The sequence below is a fragment of the Thunnus thynnus genome, chromosome 23 (genome assembly GCF_963924715.1).
Source record: "Thunnus thynnus chromosome 23, fThuThy2.1, whole genome shotgun sequence".
Taxonomy (NCBI): domain Eukaryota; kingdom Metazoa; phylum Chordata; class Actinopteri; order Scombriformes; family Scombridae; genus Thunnus; species Thunnus thynnus.
In genome coordinates this window covers 18,007,141-18,028,979 of record NC_089539.1, presented here as the reverse complement: position 1 = coordinate 18,028,979, position 21,839 = coordinate 18,007,141, and the positions used below count along the sequence as shown (strand labels likewise).

The 21,839-nt window shown below is 38.3% G+C and overlaps 2 protein-coding genes across 4 annotated transcripts in view; one reads left to right on the top strand and one right to left on the bottom strand.

Moving 5' to 3' along the window:
• si:dkey-97m3.1 (fatty acyl-CoA reductase 1) overlaps positions 1-10,977 on the top strand; it is a 60,290-nt gene extending 49,313 nt beyond the window's left edge. For 2 of the 3 annotated variants that reach the window (XM_067581066.1, XM_067581067.1), the window contains exons 6-13: positions 1,565-1,609; positions 1,687-1,805; positions 3,552-3,581; positions 3,884-3,951; positions 6,029-6,200; positions 6,297-6,426; positions 7,186-7,313; positions 8,253-10,977. In XM_067581066.1, the coding sequence (XP_067437167.1) occupies positions 1,565-1,609; positions 1,687-1,805; positions 3,552-3,581; positions 3,884-3,951; positions 6,029-6,200; positions 6,297-6,426; positions 7,186-7,313; positions 8,253-8,415 (855 nt within the window). In that variant the 3' untranslated portion in view covers positions 8,416-10,977. The remainder of the gene's footprint in view (positions 1-1,564; positions 1,610-1,686; positions 1,806-3,551; positions 3,582-3,883; positions 3,952-6,028; positions 6,201-6,296; positions 6,427-7,185; positions 7,314-8,252) is intronic. The other variant, XM_067581065.1, reaches the window with a different exon arrangement.
• A 1,076-nt stretch (positions 10,978-12,053) lies between these two features.
• On the bottom strand, positions 12,054-18,189 carry LOC137175467 (endoplasmic reticulum-Golgi intermediate compartment protein 2-like). The gene is made up of 14 exons (XM_067581069.1): positions 18,021-18,189; positions 16,411-16,544; positions 16,205-16,313; positions 16,032-16,078; positions 15,875-15,942; positions 15,652-15,692; positions 15,078-15,179; positions 14,794-14,889; positions 14,247-14,302; positions 13,685-13,783; positions 13,302-13,399; positions 13,055-13,217; positions 12,766-12,845; positions 12,054-12,620 (listed from the first exon to the last, which is right to left on the bottom strand). The coding sequence occupies exons 2-14, from the start codon at positions 16,514-16,516 to the stop codon at positions 12,540-12,542; spliced, it is 1,146 nt and encodes a 381-aa protein (XP_067437170.1). The 5' UTR covers positions 16,517-16,544; positions 18,021-18,189; the 3' UTR covers positions 12,054-12,539.
• Between the last annotated feature and the right edge of the window lie 3,650 nt (positions 18,190-21,839).

Below are 21,839 nucleotides of genomic sequence, written 5' to 3'. Positions count from 1 at the left end.
CACAATGACGCCGGGAAGTTGAAGAGTGTGGAATAGTTCATGTAAAGGCTGTCTCAGAGTTCAAAGGAGGACTTAAATACTGAAAGTGGAACAGGGCTCTACTTTGATGATTAAGCTGTTTTCAGTCTGCTGCTGCTGCTGCTGCTGCTGCTGCTGCTGCAGGCTTCCTAACATCCTCAACATTTGCATTTCACCGAGTTATGGATTTAAGTTGCATTGACTTCAAACCTGCCTTTAGATGCAGAATTCAGTGATTGGTGACACCGCCCCCCTCCCCCTCCAAAGTTAAAGACTCAGTCTGTAATCTTAAGGTGGGAAACGAGTATAGGAGCACTGTAGGCGAAGCTCTGCTGTTGCTGAAACATCAGCTCAGGAAATATAGTCTATGCTGCCTGTCTGTCATTATAAAATGCTTGTTTCCTACCTAAAGTTTATCAAGACGTCTTGAGTTGTAGCGTACATCTCCCCTGCACGTTTGAAAGCTGCACAGTAGCGCAGACTGTAATTTTTGGATCCTACAAATTACATAGTTTAATTCTTTTTTTAAAGCAAGAATGCCAAGCATTCGCTCGTCTGAATGCAAGGATTTCCTGCTCGTCTCTGTTCTGTATCATTATAAATGGAATATCTTTGGGTTTTGGACTGCAAGTCTTCAAATTGCTTGTTTGGCCCAAACTAATTTGAGCATATTTACTGTTGTATACAGTTTAGACACAGAACCTTCCCATAAAATAATCAAAGGTACTCAGATAGATTTGGAGATGATGTGGCATAAATAAAATAATAGAAAAACACAGGAAAGTCCTTGTTTTTCTGGCATCAGGAAATGTAGGCCTTGTGTTTGCACGGTGGGACTCTGACGGCAGTTCCTGGCTCTGTGCTCAGCCTTCAGTTGTAAGCCCGGCCTGGCAACGACTCTTCAAAAGGCCTCACTCACGCTTGGCCATGCAATCGCCTTGGCAGCTCGTGCCAGTGGGCGCTGCGAGGCACGAGGAGGAGGGGGCGGGGGGGGGGATGGGACTGCTTATTCATATGTTTGTGTTTATGTGTGGTATGTTACCAACTGCAATATTAGCTGCATCATTTTGTGACTCCATATCTTCAGAATCAGAAGTCATAACCACCTACATATGATGCAAGAACCTCAGCAGGAAAGATTTATCTGCCGTTTTAGCCTGGCAGGAAGCCACCGAGGTGCTAAAAACACCTCTGGCATCATCACCTCCTGTGCACTTTATCTGCATCAGAGCATATTATTAGACTCTGCCTTGACCGCATAATGGAGCTCCAGCCCCGCACGTTGGACACTGCAGCAGTCTGCAACCAGTGGTTTCATCCATTTTTAATAGAGTCTAATTGAAGGCGACAATCACTGCTACCCAGCCTCTTCTTTTCTCCAACCACAGGAAGTAACACAACCCTGATCATAGACGCGTACAAAACCACATCTGTGACACTGTTAGGATCTATAACTTGACGTCCCTTTGGTCTTTCTGCCGTTATCGACTCAATAGGAAGCTCTCTGTTACGTTTCTAAGGACTAATATGAGTTCTCACACCTCAGGGTTGGATCGACAACTTCAACGGGCCAAGTGGAGTCTTTATAGCTGTAAGTAAAAATGTTGCTCTTCAGTCTTAAATCTAAGCATCCCTTTGGAGTCCTTAGACAATGTTGCTTTTTATCAGGCTGGCAAGGGGATCTTGCGCACCATGAGAGCTAACAATGATGCGGTGGCTGACCTGATCCCTGTGGACGTGGTCATCAACCTCACCTTGGCTGCTGGCTGGTACACGGCTGTACACAGGTTAGTGCTTGAACCCAGAGTTTTGATCCAAAAACCTGGGTTCTTCATTGTAAATAACGACTAACATATCCTTATTTGGCAAAATACTTGTTTTGAGACATTTTGAATAATCGGAAATAAATTTCAAGCTTCAGCAAACTATTTTTTTATTGCTCAAATTTGATGTGTAGTTGATTCGCATTCAAGGGGCCTCCAGTGATTTTAGTTGTGTACTTCCATAAATAGGGGGGACTAGCGAGAGTTTGACCCTTCCTGCCTGGTAAATGTCCACATCTTTCAAACTCCATGCAGCAATTTTGTAGAGTAGGCTTTCTGTTGAAAAGGTGTACTTTTTTAGGTTCAGTCCTCTATTGCTCAAAGGATGTCACTTGAGTAATTTTCTCAAACTTGGCAAAGCTCTTACAGAACCACAGAGGACCTCAAACTGTTTTCAAGCTGTGTAGTATTCCCCGTCACGAGTAAATTGACTTTGACCTGTAAAATCAGTGGAGTGCCCTTTTTAACATCTAGACAAGATAAGTATCATTAGCATTAATTTATCACATTCAGTCTGGCATTCATTTATCACATTAGGATTTCTCAAAAAGAGACTAGTGACTCATTTAAATTGCAAAAGCGATTTATATTGTGTTGAATGTTGTACCCTATCATCCCGAATGACAAACTGTTGGTCCAACGAATGCATAAATATTATTTGTATAATCTCCAACCAGACTTCAGTACAAGACCACATATAAAATTCAAGATCTTATTAATATGAGATAACGTCTTCACCCTGTTTTAAGGATACTGTGCAGCCCAGCAGAAACTTGTTGCCAGTGTCTGTTGGGAAGCCATCGAAGTTTAACAAACACCCTTATTATCCTTTTTATTATCCTTTTAAGACTTGAAATGTGGGAAAGTAACATGTGACAATTGGAGTTTTAATTCCAGACTGTCTAAACTGTCTACAATCATCAAAGTTTAACAACTTATTGGTGAGTTTTATGTGTCTTAAAGGCCCAACAAGGGACGAGCAATGGATTAGGCTATAAATGCTGTAGTATGTGGCATTAGTTCATGCTACATACTGTACTTGTCCCTATACAAATGAACATTAAATAAAAGGTTTAAACAGAGGAGTTGGAGAGGAACTACATCACACTGGATCATAAGTCAAAATAAAGACTTGGATTTCTTTCAAGCAACAACAAACAAATTTGGAAAAACAAACCCTTTAAATTATTGGGGGGAAATAATTTCCCAGATCCAGGAATCATGTTTTATTGATCCTTGGAGAATCAGCGGTGGAAAAAGACACCTTATAGGTATAATAAGTATAAGTATCTATGCAAAGGGTTCAACCAGACATAAATGGAGGAAAAAAGAAATAAAAAATTTAATTGGTGTGGAGTTAGCGGGTCAAAGTGTGGGAAATCCCAAAAGTTCCACTATTTCTAGGTCATGACAAAAGTTTTCCTTGGAAGCATCTGACTCATTTCTTTTCCTCAACCGACTAAGTCAGTTTTTCCAGAGACAATATGGGAGAAACTCTGAGCTTCTGCTCCCTTATAATGTCACATAAGACAATAGATGCTGAGTCAGACTACTAGGAAATACCTAAAATATTGGTAAAATACCCAGACATGTTCAAAAAAAAGGAAAAAAATCGATCATATCTCACAATTGCGATGATGTACATCCATATTGCTCACTGTTATGTGTTTACCGGTGTGTATGTACCTGACAACTTGTACTTATTTTCAGAAGGAAAACTGAAAAACAGAAAAATAAAAGTTAAGTATTGATCCCTGCATTGGAAAGTATGTTAAGAGGTTAATTTAAGTTATTCAGCTTCTCCGTTTTATATGCACATTTCATATCTTGTCAGGTCTGCATGTGTTCTGTGCTCTATCAGAGAAATAGAGGCTCATAAATTCAAAAACCCATGTAAACGCAGGGAATGTATGATCTGCTGTAGCACTGTTGTTTCTTAGCTTACATAGACGCCTTGTAGAGTGCAGTGTTACCAGGGAAAATAGACTAATATGTATTTTTATGGGCATTATAATGACCTTCTCCTCCCACACACCCCGCAGACCTAAAGCAGCTCTGGTCTACAACTGCACGACCGGCGGCATCAACCCGTTCCACTGGGGAGAGATCGGTACGTACATTGTTTGTTGTGTTGCTTAAAGGTAATGGAAACCTGTCACTGCAGGCGAGTATTTATAGAGCTGTTGTGTCTGCGCCTGCTGGCATCCCACAATATTGTTGTCCCAGTTCGCTTTCATCATCACAAATCAATACTCCAGTGTTGTGACATAATGTCCCTGTGTTGTAGTTAGGTTGTGGTGTGTGTGTGTGTGTGTGTGTGTGTAGTTTGGGTTCTTGTGGAGAGCGTCTGCCACCTGCTGGACAGAGAAGGAAGCTGGGAGGGTGTTAGTGGCATGCTAAAGACATTTTTTGTATATCTTTTTGTTTTTATTTGGTAATCAAATGTTCTGCCCCAAAACCATCTTTCCTATCCACACGTCTTTAATAATTACATGAGCTTTTATCTTTTTAATACAACATTGAATGTCTCCTTTCTGTTTACTCTCTAAGAGGCAAAATAGGTATAAGTTTGCAACAAAGTCAACTTTTGCAGTAAAAAAGTAGTGGTTTTAATAGAAAAAACTGTCAAAAAAACAGGGAGAAACTGGGTTTTTCTACAAGTAACTATTTTTTATTCACTATCAGTTCATCTGTCGTCTATTTTCACAATTAAATAGTTTTGTTCGGTCTATAAAACACCAGAAAATGGTGAAAAACGCCCACATATTCATATTATAATCATAGAGGACTAATAAAACCTTAGTGTTCTGTGATAATTATTAACAAATTGTACATTTATTTTACATTACATTATTTTAGCCACTCAAAATGATTATTATTATTCAGGTTAACGTAATTCATAAAACCATACAAAGGATCCAGTTTGCGGAGAAGACACTTAAAGCACAAATGTATCTATTTATATCAAACTTTATCTTAAAAAAATATACTTTAATAGTGTTTAAATATCTCCCTTCATTTTAGAGGTATCCAACAATATGTACATTATGGATATGAACTGGTTATAGTGTTCAGAGCCTCCATTATTTGTCAGTTCTTATTCTGAGGTCACGATAGATGCGATGAAATTACACACGAAGAGTGAAAAACTCTCATTGTTTCCATCCCAGCGGTCGGGGATTAGAGGGCTGTGGATGTCAGGATAACAAGAGACCCTCTCTCTCTCTCTCCCGTTTCCTCTCAGATTAGCAAACATGCTCCCTTCACCGAGGAAATTGCTACCAGATGGCTCGTAGCGGGATTAGGTCTCATCACTGCGTTTTCACTTGTTATGAAAGAGGAACTGTGTGCTCTAATCTCACCGGCCTAAATGAGAGTCAGGAATGAAGCTAATCTAAAACACAAGCATCAGAGGAGACAAACGACAAAAGATGCACTGCATGTGTAGCCTATTTCTCCCTGAATGTGAAATTAAAGAGACTAGTAAAGGAAGAGGATCCAGCAAAGAATTGTGGGTACTCTGGCCCAGTTTTTTTTTTTTTTTTTCTTTTCTTTTTTTAAATTATTATGTTTTATTGCAACTGTCCCAAACCTCAGAGGGCATCTCAAGGTTAGCAGCAACACTCCCAACAAGGCTTCAAGAAGCCGGACCACAGCTGGCTGTCATCTCGGATCTGGTCATCTTGCCCCCTGCAACCACTACATATCTGTTGCCATGGAAACACACCGTGCAAGGCCTAGTTTGCGTGCCGTGTGTGATGTAATGCCTGTAGTCACATGGCTCCTCTCTGTATCTTTGGATGGCTGCTGCTGCTGCTGCTGCTGCTGGATTCTGGGAGGAGGGGGCCGGCTGTGCTGCCCAGTGGGGGAAATCATTCTGTGACTGCTCTTCTGCCTGATATTCCTCCGAGAACCAGAGCTGAAAATCATGTTATGATTAAGCCAGCCACGGTTTCTGAAAGTCATGATCCTCATGTACAAAAAGCAATCTATATCAACGTTGGTGGTTGTGGGTAACCAAGACTATGTGAATCTGCTTTAAAGGACGTTTTTTTTTTACCACTGACTTTTAGAGCAGGGCTAGTTGACCAGAAATCTTTTAAAACAGGATGTTGTTTTTCTTTTCTCCTTTGTCTCAGATGAAAATACTTGTCTAATACATCCCCTCAACCATTAATCTTTTGCAGAGCATCATGTGATGTCCTCCTTCAAGAGGAACCCCTTGGAGCAGGCTTTCCGCAGGCCCAATGCTAACATCACCTCCAACTACCTGATCAACCAGTACTGGATCCTGGTCAGCCACAAGTTCCCTGCCCTCATCTACGACCTCTTCCTGCGTCTCTCTGGACAGAAGCCGCAGTAAGAACCCGCAGCTGTCTGCTGTAATTGAAATCTAAAGAAAAGTTCCAGTGTGCGCTGCAACCTCTGACCTCCCCCTCCCCCCTCTCCCTCTAGGATGATGCGTATCTTTAATCGCCTTCACAAGGCCATTGGCCTGCTGGAGTATTTCAGCAGTCAGGACTGGGAGTGGAACTCTGAGAATATGACCATGCTGATGAGCCAGCTAACCCCTGAGGACAGGAAGGTGGGATTCAAATAATGTATTTCCTAATCTTACTTTTAGGTACTAGATTGTCACATTAGACATGTGGATGAGTATATTTGCTTGTACTTTTCATGTGACACTATCTGAATGATCATTGTAAACACATCTTTTTCCTAACTGATGCTCTGTGGAGGAATACAGTGGCAAAAATACCTACATTTACTCAAGTACTATATTTAAGTACAATTTTGAACCACTTGTACTGAATCCTTATACTTCACTACATTTATTGGACAGCAATAGTTACTAGTTTCTTTGTAGATTAAGATTTTTTCATACAAGGGATATGATCATCTGGTAAAATATGATTAATGGCAAAGATAAAACTATGCAGTAATATATAAAGTAGTTCAAATTGGTTCCACATTGGCTTACAAGTAAATACATCAGTACATACTGATAATACTGTACTTCAGTAAAATTTTGAATGCATGGTAAAAGTAGTACAACCACACCATAAAAACACTCTGTTCCAAGTACACAATGGATCGTTTTTAAGGTGTGGTTTGCTTCTTGTTCCAACACTGAAGAAATATTTGCCTCTACTATTTATTTAACCCTAAGGTTGAGAGAGCAGGCAGCTCTCCATACTACTTTATAATACTATCAGTGAGACTATTGCTCCATCTAGTGAGTGAAAGAGGAATTTCACATTTGTTTTTTTTTTTTGTAAATAACTGCAGCTTTGGTTTGGCCTTTTGTTCCAACAGGCTTTTAACTATCTTTTCTGTCTTGCAGACATTTAACTTTGATGTGCGCCAGCTGAACTGGCCAGAGTACATTGAGAATTATTGCATCGGCACCAAGAAGTACGTCCTGAATGAAGACATGTCTGACATTCCTGCTGCCAGGCAGCATCTGAGGAAGTAAGTCATCACAGAAAGCAACATAAATAAAGGATTTAAGTGGCCAGTCTGTGTACCAACCAACAATGTTTTGGGAACAACCTCCTAGTTATAACTTTTTTCGTAAAAAAAAAAAAAAAATCAATCAATTAAAAAATTTAAGTTCTGGGTGTTTTAACGACACCATCAGACACCAAAGAATGTATTTTTATGAATGAATTCCTAACCATCTTTGCAATTTCTACATTACCCATATATATCTTATAATAAAAAAACATTTGCTTTTTTATTTTAATGCAACATTGAATTGGTTCCCCTTATGTTTTTATAGATGATCCTCCTTTATATTATACTTTCCAACAGGCAAGATAGATACTAGAAAAGTCAACTTTTACATTTAACCATTTATCATTTTCATTATTTTATCATTTTGTTTATAAAATGTCAGAAAATGGAGAAAAATGCTCATTATAATTTCTTGGAACCCATGGTGATTTCTTCAAATGTCTCCTTTTGTCCGATCAGTTGTCCAAAATCCAAAGAGATTCAGTTTACTATCATGTATGACGCATAAAAGCTGAAACAAGCAATTTTTTGGCATTTTTGCTTAAAAAATTACAGAAACGGTTATTTGATAATCAAACTATTTGCTGATTCATTTTCTGTGGATCGATTAATAACTCTACTCAAAATCATTATTAAACTCACCCTTAATATAAGAAAAGGTGTGTTCAGGATTCATAATATAACTGAAAGCACAAATGTATTCATAAGCTGTGCTGTATGTAATCACGTACACCTTTTTAAGTTTTATTGTAAGGGCATGCATGTAGAATTACCTTTGTTTAATGTTGCTTATTATTATTATTATTATTATTATTAGTAGTATTAGTATTATATATTTTTAAACCCTTACATTATTTTCTCATTCATACCTCCTCTCTCTTTCCTCTTTCCCAGACTGAGGAACATCCGCTACACCTTCAACACGCTGTTGGTCGTTTTCATCTGGAGAGTGTTCATCGCCCGCTCCCAGATGGCCAGAAACATCTGGTACTTTGTGGTCAGCCTCTGTTTCAAGTTCCTGTCCTACTTCCGCGCATCCAGCACCTTAACCAACTGAGTCTTCCTCACCGCTTCAAACCAGAGACAGCAGCCCCTCACCCTCTGCTGTCGGCAGAAAGTAACATCTGAGACTCTGACCATCGACGAAAGACACCCCAAATCCTCCTCTAGTGTGGACAAGCAGGCAGGGGCTGCGCTTGAGTGAAGCACTCGGAACGGAAAAAAAAGAGGTCTACTAGCCATGAATTATTTGTTTAGTTTGGAAATCTCATCAGTACCTGCACTGTTCAGTCACCAAACCCCGTCCAAAAAAAAAAGAAAAGTGTTGTCATTCATTTTTGTACCCACTGTTTTCTTCTCAAAGTGGCCAATTATATATGCAACAATAAGCCTTTTGTGTGACTTTCATTTTCTTTTCCACATCACCGTTTCCATCCTCTTGAATCTAGGTACATTGCCTTGCCTTGTGATGATTTCTTTTCATACTTGAAATATGACAGTGCTTCAGTGGAGGACAATTTCTATAAGATTATTTTGGTTCTCTGTTTTTTACTGTGGGGATATCCAAGTCCTCTCTTTAATACGCAGGTGATTTGGATATCTGTATGTCTTGCATTACGTGTATCTACTGCCTTTTTAAGATGACACACAAAACCTAACTGGTGGTTATTTGTCTCAAGGTCAGTCCACAGATTACTGAGACAGCACTTGACTAGTATTAAAGCGAAATTCTGACCACACATGATACTACAGGTACCGAAACATACAAATATGCCATCTTTCATGTTGTTGAGGTTGTTACTTATTTACTATCACAAATGATAACGTCAGTATGTCTCTGAACAAACCTTGTTTGTTTGAATGCTCATCCACTTTTTGCCTGTTTGTACAGCAGTTTGTACTGAAACTAAGTTTACTACTTTTACATCTTTATACTTGCGTCAAAGGCTAGTCTGATATATGTGGTAGACCTTGGCAGTGTATTATATATAAATAAGAGTACATCAGAGTCAAGTTTATTTGTATAGCCCAGTATCATATACAGTGTCTCTCAACAGATCCCCCACCAAGCCCAAGTTTTCTAAAAAGACAACCCCCCGAAAAAAATGTTGGTATATAAGGGATGAACCTCAAGAAGCATTTCAAAAAGAGATCACCCCTTTCTCGGACAGCTGGGGGTGAAATTGGAGCGATAGGTGAGAAAATGGCAATTACAATTTACCATCAAGTAGAAAAAATGCCACATACAGTGTGGTTATAATCCAACAACAGGATTATAATAGGCCCAAAGCTAATTGAATAAATCTAAAATCCAAGGAATGGCCCAAACAGCCCCAGAAGACAGCAGCGGACCAGTCGGGATTTGCCTCAGGATTTCTTCTAGTTCTTGAGGCAGGCCTCGGTATAACGAAAGGGTCATAAAGTTCGTCAGCTATAGCTGAGTATGATCATGTTTTATGTTAGAGGCACATGTAAAATCAGCCCTAGCATGAATTGGAAGCTAATGAAGGGACGGTTAGATTGGTCAAATTTAAACATGCGTATTGAATTATGCTGTATTATAAGATGGAGTTTTCCATTTGCATGAGAGAGAACATTTCAACTTCACCTACATTTGGGAGGAGAAATGTCTTTGCTGTCCAGCTTTTGGCAGCTAGGAAATCAAGACTTAAAATCAAAGTACATGTAGCTGCTAAAAAGGTTACTGAGTGAAAGCCTGTAGAGAAAACTAGAGGACCAAGTACAGAGCCTTGAGGGACGCCATATCTTATGGATGGAGGGACAGATTGCTATTTTTTTTAGCAAGACCTACTTTGACCTAATAGACCACGAGAGTGCGAGGTTATGGACCAGAGACTTGGTGAAGGCCCTGCTGACATTACATCCTTGATCCCAAGTTTTGGATGATCTGTAAATAGTTGAACATTGCATATTATTCTTATAGACTTACCAAAAACTGTATTTGACTGTTGATTTTTGCTTGGTGAGTGTCTTCACAGGATTCCACCACAGAGCTTCCCACACAGAGTCTACCAAAAGTGTTTAAGTGTGACAGGCAAGTCTGGTTTTTACTAAACCAATAAGAAAACTGTGTATAGTATTGTATATGTTGCAAGGCTTGACTCTTGACAGAATACAAATGCGTAACAGTGATGAGCCTTTAAGGGAGAAAAAGGGACAAAATTAAATAAATGTTTATGCAAAGCCTATATCTATGGTGTAACTATGGTAACTGTCCTCTTAATTTCAGAAGGGGATAATGAACCAAAATGTCTGGCCTGTATGATGTGGTTTTGTCAGATTTGTTCATACAGAGCTACAGGGCTATTGTAATGGTGTCGTCCGTGTGGAGGTTTGCTCTCATGTGTGTCCATTTGACAACAAAGTGCTGTCTTTGCTGTTAGCATACCAAAACGAATAGCACTGTTGGTACACTAAACCCACGGCTGGAGCTACTGTTACTGTATGTAACAAACAGCAACACATTAACCAATGACTTCATCTTATTCTTTCAAATGTCGTTTGCAAAATGTTTGACCACCTCTATTCCCTGCTCTGACAACACTTCATTCAAGTCTGCTTGGCAAAACTGAAATAAACTAGAAGAGAAAAAGTGCAAGTGTGCGGTCCATTAAACTTGCATTCAACCTCAACATGTAGTTTCTTTACAAAACCTCAATTACCAGCCACCTCAAACCACTTTTTGGACTACTATTCTGTTTCTTCTGCTGCTGCTTTCCAGTGTTTGAAAAAAAAAATACCCCAGTGATGTCATCAGGGTTATCTCGGACTGGGTTTAGAAACTACAAATTTATACCAGAAAGCCTGTGTTACAGACAGGGTGCATGAAGTTTGAAAGACATTGGGCATTGGTCATGCAGGCGGGCTAGTAATGATGCTGTCCCATTGCATCGTGGGAAATGAAGGATCCAGCATTTTTGGAGCTTGGCTAATGCTAGGGACTAAAAGTCAAGATATATCTGCATCTATTACTTTGATTTTTTTTTTTTAACCATTGTTTTAATCTTTCTCTCACAAGTCCTCCGATAAAATACTAAATCACTGGAGTATCTCTTAAACTGTGAAGCAGTACAGAGAATTTAGGTAATTTTTCAACTCTACTAGTTATGTCGTGCTTTTTTGTTCTGAGGCATTTCCAGGCTTCAAATGATCCCATCTGTCTCAATTCTCAAACTATTCAGACTTCGTTATAAGCTCGTTAGTTTACAATATGCTCACTTTCTACAGTAAATGTAGCAGTTATTATCAAGGGCATGTATCACCTCTTTAAAAGAGTTTCTATTTTAAAAGATGTTGGATTTACGCTGTAGGCCAATAAAAGGGCACAAATCAGCTGTGTCTGCACCGAGAAACCTTTTGAAATTGGATGTGAGTAAATCAAAGCATGTGGATATCAGATGTATATATTTATATTTGTCCACATATAAGAATCAGGACTTTGAGGGATGTGTAATCAGTTTTTTTGATAAAGGTTGAGATTGATACCAATACCACATTAATGTTATATTCTCGTAAGTGATTTCATAATTTACCTTCAGTGACCTGCCTGACTGGCATCATTTCATGCTTCACATTTTATCCAGATCCAACTGTTCAGATCCAAATCATTCATATCTTCTTGAAGATTTCAAATTCATTAATACTGCGAAACAAAACTACACTGGACTTCTTGAATTGCTGCGGGTATTTAAACTTTAATGGAGTTGGAATGACAACAAAAAGATCAGTATCACGTGCTGCTTCAGCAAACACAACAGAACGCTTAAGAGATTTCAGAAGAAACAAAACACTTTATGACATTCAAAGAAGATATCACTTAAAAACACACAAAGAACTGCAGTCACAGTGCACACATTTCTTCTAAAGTGCAATAAACAGATGGGAATTGGAATATTCAAGTGAACAGCACAACGTTTAACAGACAGCTTTTCCTTTTACAGTAGAAAAACATAGATAATGATGTTGGCAATTAAGAAAACACAACTCTTTACAAATGAAACAACAATAAATAACATGAGATAGCCTCTGATGGTCTGAATTAAGCCATCTGTCTTGGTGGAACTGCTCATTTATTCGAATGGTTTGTCACATCACCATTAAAGGTCAGCAGGTAGAATCAGCAGTTCGATGATGGCCGAGACCCGGATCACTGAAAAGCAGCTACTCCTGAGGGGCGTTGTCAGCCAACAGAGGGGTCTGATGATTGTTCAGGTTGTTCATCTGATTGTTCAGCGGCGCATCCTACAACAGATTCAGTACAGTCTGTTAGGCCTACTTTATTGTGTGTATAGTTCTTTAATACAGACAGAGACTATTTTTTCTGATATAGAGCAAAATATTGCCTGTCTGTTGGGCAAGAGGAAGCAAGTATTTTGGATAACGGTACCTCTCTGGGTCTGTAGACTCCAAGTTTAAAGCGACAGCAGATAACATCAAAACAGACGCCAACAAGCCCATGGAGCATGCCTTTAAAGATGGAGGAACACACAGCAATAAATAGATTAGTTCAGACATTTAAACATTTTATTTAGAGAAATGCCACATAGTAAGTTGCTAAAATACTTTTATGAGACATATTAATTTGTTTAAGCACCTCTGAGGCTGCAAATTAGCCTCAGCTGCTACAACAAAGACAAATTAAATAAATGTCATTGTTTCAAGTGAGCTAGATTTACCTGTGGTGGAGAATATTCCCCCGATAATGCCACAAAGTCGCACCAGGAACTGCCACAGCGGCATATGCTGCTCGCTGACCGTCACCATCAGAGAGCTGGTGTCATACTTCACAAAGATGCCGGACACACCGTGACTGCCTGCCGCGTGGTTTATCACCCGCTCCTTGAAAAACAGACAGCGTGGCAGTTACTATCGTTTTCTAAAATCCTTTATCTCTCTACTCGCTTCGCGTTACTCTATACTCACCCGTTCAGTCACAGAAAACTGGTGCGTGTCTGCAGATATCTTGTATGTGTTGAGTCTGGTGGGCACCACTGTGATGAAGTACTGGAACATCTGGTTGTCTGGTTGCAGAAACACACAAGAAAGGAGGAGTGTAAATAGTGAAATTTTATACCTCTATCAAATCCATCATAGTGCTTTCTGTAAAGAAAGCTTTTTCCCAATAGTACCTAACTTAACAGTGATCATCCAAGGTTAGCTGAGGACAGTTCAGGCCAAGTCATGATGCAACACGTCCCAGCAGCTCATTAATTCTGCAGAAAACTCTGTTCAAATGCACTTTGGGAGGAAACCCACTCCATCATTTGTTTTATCCTCTCTTGTCTGTGGGAGTAGCAGTAACTTACTGTTATAGGTGATTTTCTCTGTGCCATCCAGAGGATTGATGATGCCTGGTATCTCCTCCCCAAAAGATAAATGGTCTATTCGATGGGAGAAGTTGTACGCTGTAATGCAACGATGAGAGGAGGCTCGGGTTCAGTTAAGGCTGTGGAGACTCAATGAAAGGCCTTTAAGTGAAAGTGGAAAAAATATATATTCTGCATTTGTAGGCTACAGATCCGTCATCATAACTCTGACTGAGGAGAAAAAAGAAGCACCTCAGTAACACATAATAATATATCTAATATGCAACATTCGAATCTGAATCAAACTTTAAATGTGTTCAATATTTTGTGCATGAAATTCCTAGAGAAAGATATACGCAATATTCAGCTGAACAAATACTATTTTTGGTCGCCAAACAACTGCTTTTTCTCTCATCAAATTTAGCAGTACTGTTGGCAGGACAGCCAAAATAATTTTGCCTGCAGACATTTGCAGATTATAAAAGAGCTGCACTAAAAAAACAAGCCAAAGAAAAGCATTCAAGCATAAGTAGAAAAACAGATTCTCTAAAATTTTACATACTCTCATGGCTCACAAAAGCTGCAATGTGGGCATGGCCCTGAGGATGGTGAATAGGCCTGAAAAAGAAAAAATACTGGTATTATTATTATATATAAAGATAGTATACTGGGCAGGGTATCGTTTAAAAGATTATGATACCAGTACCAATACCAATACATTTCATTCAATACTCATGTGAATTATTTTTACATAAATACATTTTGAAAGTGTTCAAATTATTGAAATATTTATGAAATAACTATACAAAACTGTACAGTGAAGTATTATCAGTATTGTAGCTGCTGTCATAGTGGGCCAATCATACGTCACATTACATCAAAGAACACTTGCGGTGATTGGCTGCAAGCAGAACCATACAAATAGTCATTTTTTTCTAAATCTGGGTACAAAAAGGATCAAATACAGTTATTGTTTGAGTGTAGAAGTTTCGATACTACTTGCTAGTGACTGCAGTTTTATGACACTAGTCTGAGACATTATTTACACAGAGCAGAACAACCTCCAGATATATCTGTTGGTGCCTTTTCCACAATTCACAGTTTCTTACTTTCCCACAGTGATGTGCAGGTTTCCTGCCACCTTGTTGACGTAGACGTGCCCGTGTATCCTGCAAGCATTAAGCGGCTCCATAGAAGCATCCTCCCTACACACACACACACACAATTATTGAGCACATAATTCATTGTTTATTAACAGTATATCTAACAGGCTTCATAATGTCTACATGAAATCTTAGATGCACAACTGTCTGGTATTTTGTTTGCTTTTTGTGATATCAATAAATAAGTGATCACAAAAAAAGAAAAGTTCTTTTGTACAAACAAAACTGACCGTGGCGGCAGGGCAGTGGGAGATCCTTTGAGGACAGTTTTGTACAGAACTTCCTGAAGAGCATGTTCCTCTCTCAGCCTGCTCTGAATGAGAAGCAACGTCCTGAGGACAAAAAAAAAACAGGTTGGCAACATGCACAAATTGCTCAAAACTACATTTGTACACAAACTACACCCGGAAAGCAGTTATGCACGTTTCACTAACTGCTACCAACACCTGAATGTTTCAGAAAATACAAAAACAACGTTTGAAATCTCTAAGTACCCACTCCAGTTGTTCTGCATAGCTCTAAATTGAAACAGCTTTCTATGGCAACAAAAAGCAAAACTTCTTTTTCAAGGTGCCTGCAAGTTTTATCACCTTAAAAAACCTTCTTAAGGCTTTTTAAAGTGTCAATTAAAATGGAAAATTGATCAAATTTAATCACAAAACAAACTGAAAAAGAAGGTAACAACACATCAACAAACAACTACATTTTTCAGACCTTTTAAACTAAAATTAAGACATAAAACACTGAACTTATAGTATACAGAAGCTAATTTAAAGACTTTTCCTACTTGCAGACCCTATTTACCTTTGCCATAATCTCTGTTGTGGAGTCAGTTCAAAAGTAACCTGAAAAAACATACAAAGAGAACAGACAGTTGTAAAAAGTAACATCTCTAAAACCTGAGAGATAAAAAAAACCTATCTGGATGGTTCAATGATAACATGCGCTGCAAAAATTCACAAGCTTGTGTCAGTGTTACGTTACTACTAATAAACAGTTACTAGCGACCTCACGTAGGATTACTCACAGGCTCGTATTGGAGGCCGTTAGACGTGATCATGGTCTCAGCCAGGTCCAGAATATCCGCTCCGACATCTGCGATCACAGACAATGAATTACTACATTAACTGATGCATATATATATACATCTGCAATGCATGTCAATCAGTGGTTAGGATACTCACGCTGGCATTTCATGGCAACTGTAGTGTCGATATTTATTCTCAATTTACTGTACATGAAGAGAAAAAGACAGTAACAATCGGTCATACGCTGTGGCTGTAAGCATGCAGTGAGAGTTCAAATCCAAATGTTCTTTGTAGTAATCAATATTCAATAACTCTGAATTAAAACTCACCTGGAAAAATCCTTGTCAACTTCATATTCATACTTCATCCAAGTGTCTCGATAAACAAAGAACTCTAAGATAGCCAAAAGTGCCATGGCACCGAAAGCTATCAGTGACACTGTGGATGAAACAGAGGAGTATTCAACCATATTCTGTACATCAGTAAGAAAATCATAATACTGCTGTTGTGTTTTTTTTTGCAGAATCCGTCCCACCTGTTCCTCCCGTAGCCGAGGTCTCCACATAGCTCTCCGACACTTTGGGGAAGGCGTCCAGCTCCTTCACCAAGCTCAGGGCTTTCTTCCGGGACACACGCCTCATCTTCAGGTTCACTTCTCCACCTCCTCCACTATAAATAAAACACATCAGAGCATCAGTGTTATAACCAGGATCCCAGTCTAACAAACAAACACAAAACAAACTGCAGCAAACTGGTCATGAATGTTGGGGAAGCATATTCTGAAATTGGACATTTTTCCCAAGAGCTGATGATATTTGTAGTAATTTCTTCTAAAACAAATTAAAGCTGCAATAATTAGTCAATTAATTGATTGGACAAGTGAAAGAAAATGAATTGCCAACTATTTTCATAATCAACTAATCATTGAAATATTTTTTCTAGCAAAAATGCCAAATATTTGATAATTATGGCTTCTCAGATGTGAGAATTTGCCATTTTTCTTGGTCTTACATTAAAGTAAATTGAATATTTTTGGGTTTTGGACTGTAAAACAAAACTATTATTGAAGTCACCTTGTGCTGTAGCATACTGTGATGAGCTTTATTCACTATTTTCTAATGATCTGTAGAACAAACAATTAGTCAATTAATCAAGAAAATAAATTAGCAGATTGATGCAGATATCAACACTGAGTCATTAGCAGCTGTTTCTGAGCTATTTATTACTAAAAAATAAACTATTTCCAAATGTCTGCAATCAGTTAAGATGATGAGCAAAAATTATTTCAACTTAGAAGAAGAAAATACTGTATGTAGTATTTATTCTGGCATAGTATTTTCAATTATTTTTATACAGCAGGTGGATCGTTTAAAGCTTCCTGTCAAGATACTGACTGTCAGTCTGTTGCCTCAAATGAAAACAAGTTTTTGTAAATATCTCAAATATATAAAAGCATGTAATTAATGAGAAATAATATTATATAGGTTGAAACGGGAAGTGATTATGATAATTAAACACATTACATGATCAATTTTGATAATCTAAGAAAGAAATAGCATTGATTATTAAAATCATATCACACCAATAATTTTTTACACCTGGTATCATAAACATAGTAGCAAATACTGATATAAATATGTTATATAGGCTACACCTTGACACACTAGAAATAAGAAATATTAGTTGAAATATACAGTATTAATACTGCATTTACATTTCAACTAATATTTCATATTTACACTATTTACATTATTATTTACACTGTTGTTATATATTGCAGTATGATGCAGATATTTTTACATATTTCTTATTTTCTATTTCTCTTATAATTCTCTGTGCTTATTTATATTTCGAGTCTAAAAAGTGAGCAACTGTAACATGACCCAGTTTCCCCTCAGGGATCAATAAAGTATTTCCGATTCTGATTGAACACTTCATATTAACACTACAGGGATCCTGCAGGGGGAAAAAAACAATAGGAAATTAAAAATGATAAGGAACAATAAGCTTACTATAAAGTCAACAATGCGCATCATAGACACGTTAAAGTCATAAAAAACGATAGAGATGTTTTACTGAACATATACATCTACTGACTGTTCACCATGAAGCAGCAGATATCAGTTTATTTATTATTGATCTCACCTCTTTTAGCGTCTAATTAGATCTTCATCCATAGTAGCTCTTACTGTAGCTTCAATGATATCGGTATTTCGGTGCAGCATGATCCATCCATGATGCTGGCCGTGGATGGATTATTATCCATCCATGATGCTGGCCCTGGCTCGCTTTCTTGTTTGGGTAAATCAGAGCGTGTATAACGTGCGCGTCCCCGGCCCCCGTACAGCGTGAGCGCGCAGCGAACAATATACTATCCGGTCAGGAGGTGGCGCTTTAACACCGAAATGTCGAAATTCATTCGTTTGATAATAGATTTTGTAGTTGTTTTATGGATCATTTTGAACAGACAAGTAAAATAAAAATGTTTAATAATGAATTTGAATGTGTTATAACTTATACACTTTTATAGGAAGAAAATACAAACTTGTAGCTCTGATTCCTGCCATTTAACACAGATCTGTCAATATCTGACCTACATATTTCTAAGTTTTGTAAAGGTTAAATAAGTGTATTACCTCATGCTGAATAAATTATAGCAGTCTGCTTAGTTTCTCTCCTCCAGCTGGTCACTTTTTTGCTATTCTGTAAAGTTACATAGCACTTATTAAAATGGGTTCATCTGCACATCTGCAATGGTTTTTTATTTTTCATGGTGCATTCCCAGCCTGTTGCAAGAAAGGCATAAACATCTCCTTTGTCCTCTGGGTGATAATAGCAGCCTGCACCACTCAGTTGTAGTTGATCATTATCATGTCTTCACATTAGGTTTTTCTCTCCTGTCAACCCAAAGTGTGAGCAATGCAACTTCATGCCTGGTGTGCAGCTCCACCACATGCCTGCAAACACTCCTCCTGCAAGTTATTTATGCCTTTTTAAGAGGAGGTCAGTGCTTCTTAAGATGGGTTAGTGTCACTGCTGATGGATGCCACGCATACACACAACTTCTCTGCTTCTTGCATTAATCTTGTGATTCATAACATTAGAATAGGCCAGTTTAATCCACCTAAAAGCATAGTGTCAGTTTAAAACATTATCTATGACAGTGCTTTTGTCTTATTACATAACTGGATTGGTTAAGAGACCGAATGCTCCTTTGCAGAGGAGAAACAGACATTAAAAAAAAGAAGAAAACCAACTGAATCTTCAGGTGAAACATGGAAAATGAAAGTGAGCTTTTAACTGAATAATCTTCCTGTCTTAGCCGTTGGTTTCATTACAAACAACGACTATGAAAAACAAGCTCTGTTCTCATCCATCTCTATTTATAACCAATCAGTGTGGCGATTTCAAGAAAGGGACTGCTAACAAAAACTGGCTGAATGCATTACTTAAATTGCAGTTTGAGAAAGTATACAGTCCGGGGGGGGAAAATACAAAAGCATTATGTATAATGTGAAAGTATTGCTGCACAGTACAAAAGGTGCTTATACACTCACCGAGCACTTTATTAGGAACACCTGTGCAATCTAATGCAATCCTATACAACAGCTCTGCCATAAATTCTACTTTTACGAAGCTTATACTTTTAATTCTACTTTATGTTTATTATTGAGATCGTAGTGGGTGGTGGTGGTGTACTGCGGTGCATTATATTGAAAAATGTTCATACATGAAGGGGGCAATATATTAAAACTTTTCAATATAATGCACTCCAGTACACCTCCACTACCATCCTCTACGGCCTTAATATTAAACAAAAAGTAGAATTATCACCTTTCTGTCGATGCCAACAAAAACTGAAAATGTATAAGCTTCCTAAAAGTAGAATTTATGGCAGAGCTGTTGTATTAGATTGCACAGGTGCTTTCATGCTATGCATAATGCTGTTGGACTTGCACCAGACTATATGCTTTCTCACACTGCAATTTAAGTAATGCAGTCAGCCAACTTTTGTTAGCAGTCCTTTTTTTGAAATGTCTAGACGGATAAGTTACAGTGATAGATGAGTGCAGTGTTACTATCTTATAGCCTTTGTTTGCACTGAAACCCACACACAGAATGATTCAGTTAAGAACTTAGTTTCACTCCCCATATTTCCAACTGAAAATACAGTCAGTTTTTTTTTTTTTTTTTAACACGTTTGTCCTTTGCAAAAGGGCAATTAGTTTCTGAACCAATCTAGTCCTATAATGGTACAAAGCGCTGGCACTGATGATATTTTAAACTGAAACTATGCTTTTTAGAGGGATTAATCTGGTCTATTCTAATGTTAATGATCTCACATTCATGTAAGAAGCAGAGAAGTTGTATGTATGCATGGCATCCATCAGCAGTGACACTAACCCATCTTAAGAAGCACTGACCTCTTCTTAAAAAGGCATAAATAACTTGCAGGAGGAGTGTTTACAAGCATGTGGTCGAGCTGCACAGCAGGCATGAAGTTGCATTGCTCACACTTTGAGTTGACAAGAGGGCAAAACCTAATGTGAAGACATGATAATGAACTATTGCAACCAACTGGTGCAGGCTGCTATTATCATCCTGAGGACAAAGGAGGATATGCATGCCCTGCAGCAGGCTGAGAATGCACCATGAAAAAAACCCCAAAACAAACAAAACAAAAACATTGCATTGTGAGATCTGCAGATGAAGCTAGTGAATCACATGTGTCCTCTTGTGCAGCCGGTGCTCGTGAGTCCCTGCATGCACCGAGACTGCTTGCCTATGCAGAGCAGCACAGATGGGCGTGTGGGGGGATGGGTGCTGTCAGCTCACAGATCAAGCTGTGGGTCGGTGGTCCCATTGCTATTCACCACACAAGCACGTAGGGCATGTCAGACACGCTCCATGGAGACATACCAGGGGAGGATATTGTGTTTTGATTTTGATGCTCCTCTGCTTATAGGTTGAGAATAATCACTGAAGCGCTCTGCAAGGGAGAGGTGTGAAAGCGCTAAGATAAACTCTGCAACTGTGCAAATATTCTCCCAAGGGAGAAGCTTTGGATTATGTGACACATTTATGCTTTTTTTCTTTTTAAATCATATCGCCTTTGTTTATAGGCTACTGATAAGTCAGTGCTGAGGCTGCACATCTGGAATTAGATACTTTATGCAAGTTTCGGTTAGATAAAACACTTTTTACACATTGTTTATATTAAAAAAATTGTTAAGTATCTAGAATTTGTAATGTTGTATTAAGAAAGTCCTCCTACACTCAAAAATATGTTTTTCTTCTTCTTCTTACAGTTGGATGTTTGTGCAGAACGATGAATGTGCAGACTTTGTTTTCATATTCAGCTACTGAAGGTGGAAAGTTTCTCTGTGCTCATTGAAAATAAGATTTCAAGGGATGGGCCTACCAGCATGATTTGTGACATATATATTTGCATATTCATAGATTCTTGATTTTTTTAATGAGGAAGAAGAAGAAGATGTCATATTAAGTATTTTAACTTGGTACTTATTATACTTTTTTTGTGGAAAAAACATATCAGACACATATTATTGTTCCAAGCACAGTATCATTATATGACTAGACGGGATCTTTAATTAGTCAAATTAATATATCCGCTGAAATTCATTTAAAAATGCAAATATAAATATTAAATCAACTGAAATAGTCGCCTAATATTGAGGCTCAACACTTTCCTTCATTTCGGTCTCACAATCATCATATTTTCCTGAATTCAAGTTTCTGACTGTAATACTGTAACGACAAAATACCACAAACAATATGCTTATGTCATTCCATTATTGGAAAAAAGTTTGTGTCTATTGTTGGTGCGTCTACAAAACCAGATGGAAATCGGAAATTGACGTCAGAGGTGGGGTTGCCTCGACTCGGCTCGCCTTCGGCTCCCTCTCGGGTGTTTCCGGACTGGGGGTTAAATCTCCGCCCCGC

Coding starts and splice junctions, on each gene's coding strand:
- LOC137175467 (XM_067581069.1), bottom strand. CDS start 16,516: ATGAGGCGTGTGTCCCGGAAGAAAGCCCTGAGCTTGGTGAAGGAGCTG. Junction 14,303..14,793: donor CTGCACATCACTGTGGGAAA/GTAAGAAACTGT, acceptor TTTCTTTTTCAG/GCCTATTCACCATCCTCAGG. Junction 13,784..14,246: donor AGCTTTTGTGAGCCATGAGA/GTATGTAAAATT, acceptor GTTGCATTACAG/CGTACAACTTCTCCCATCGA.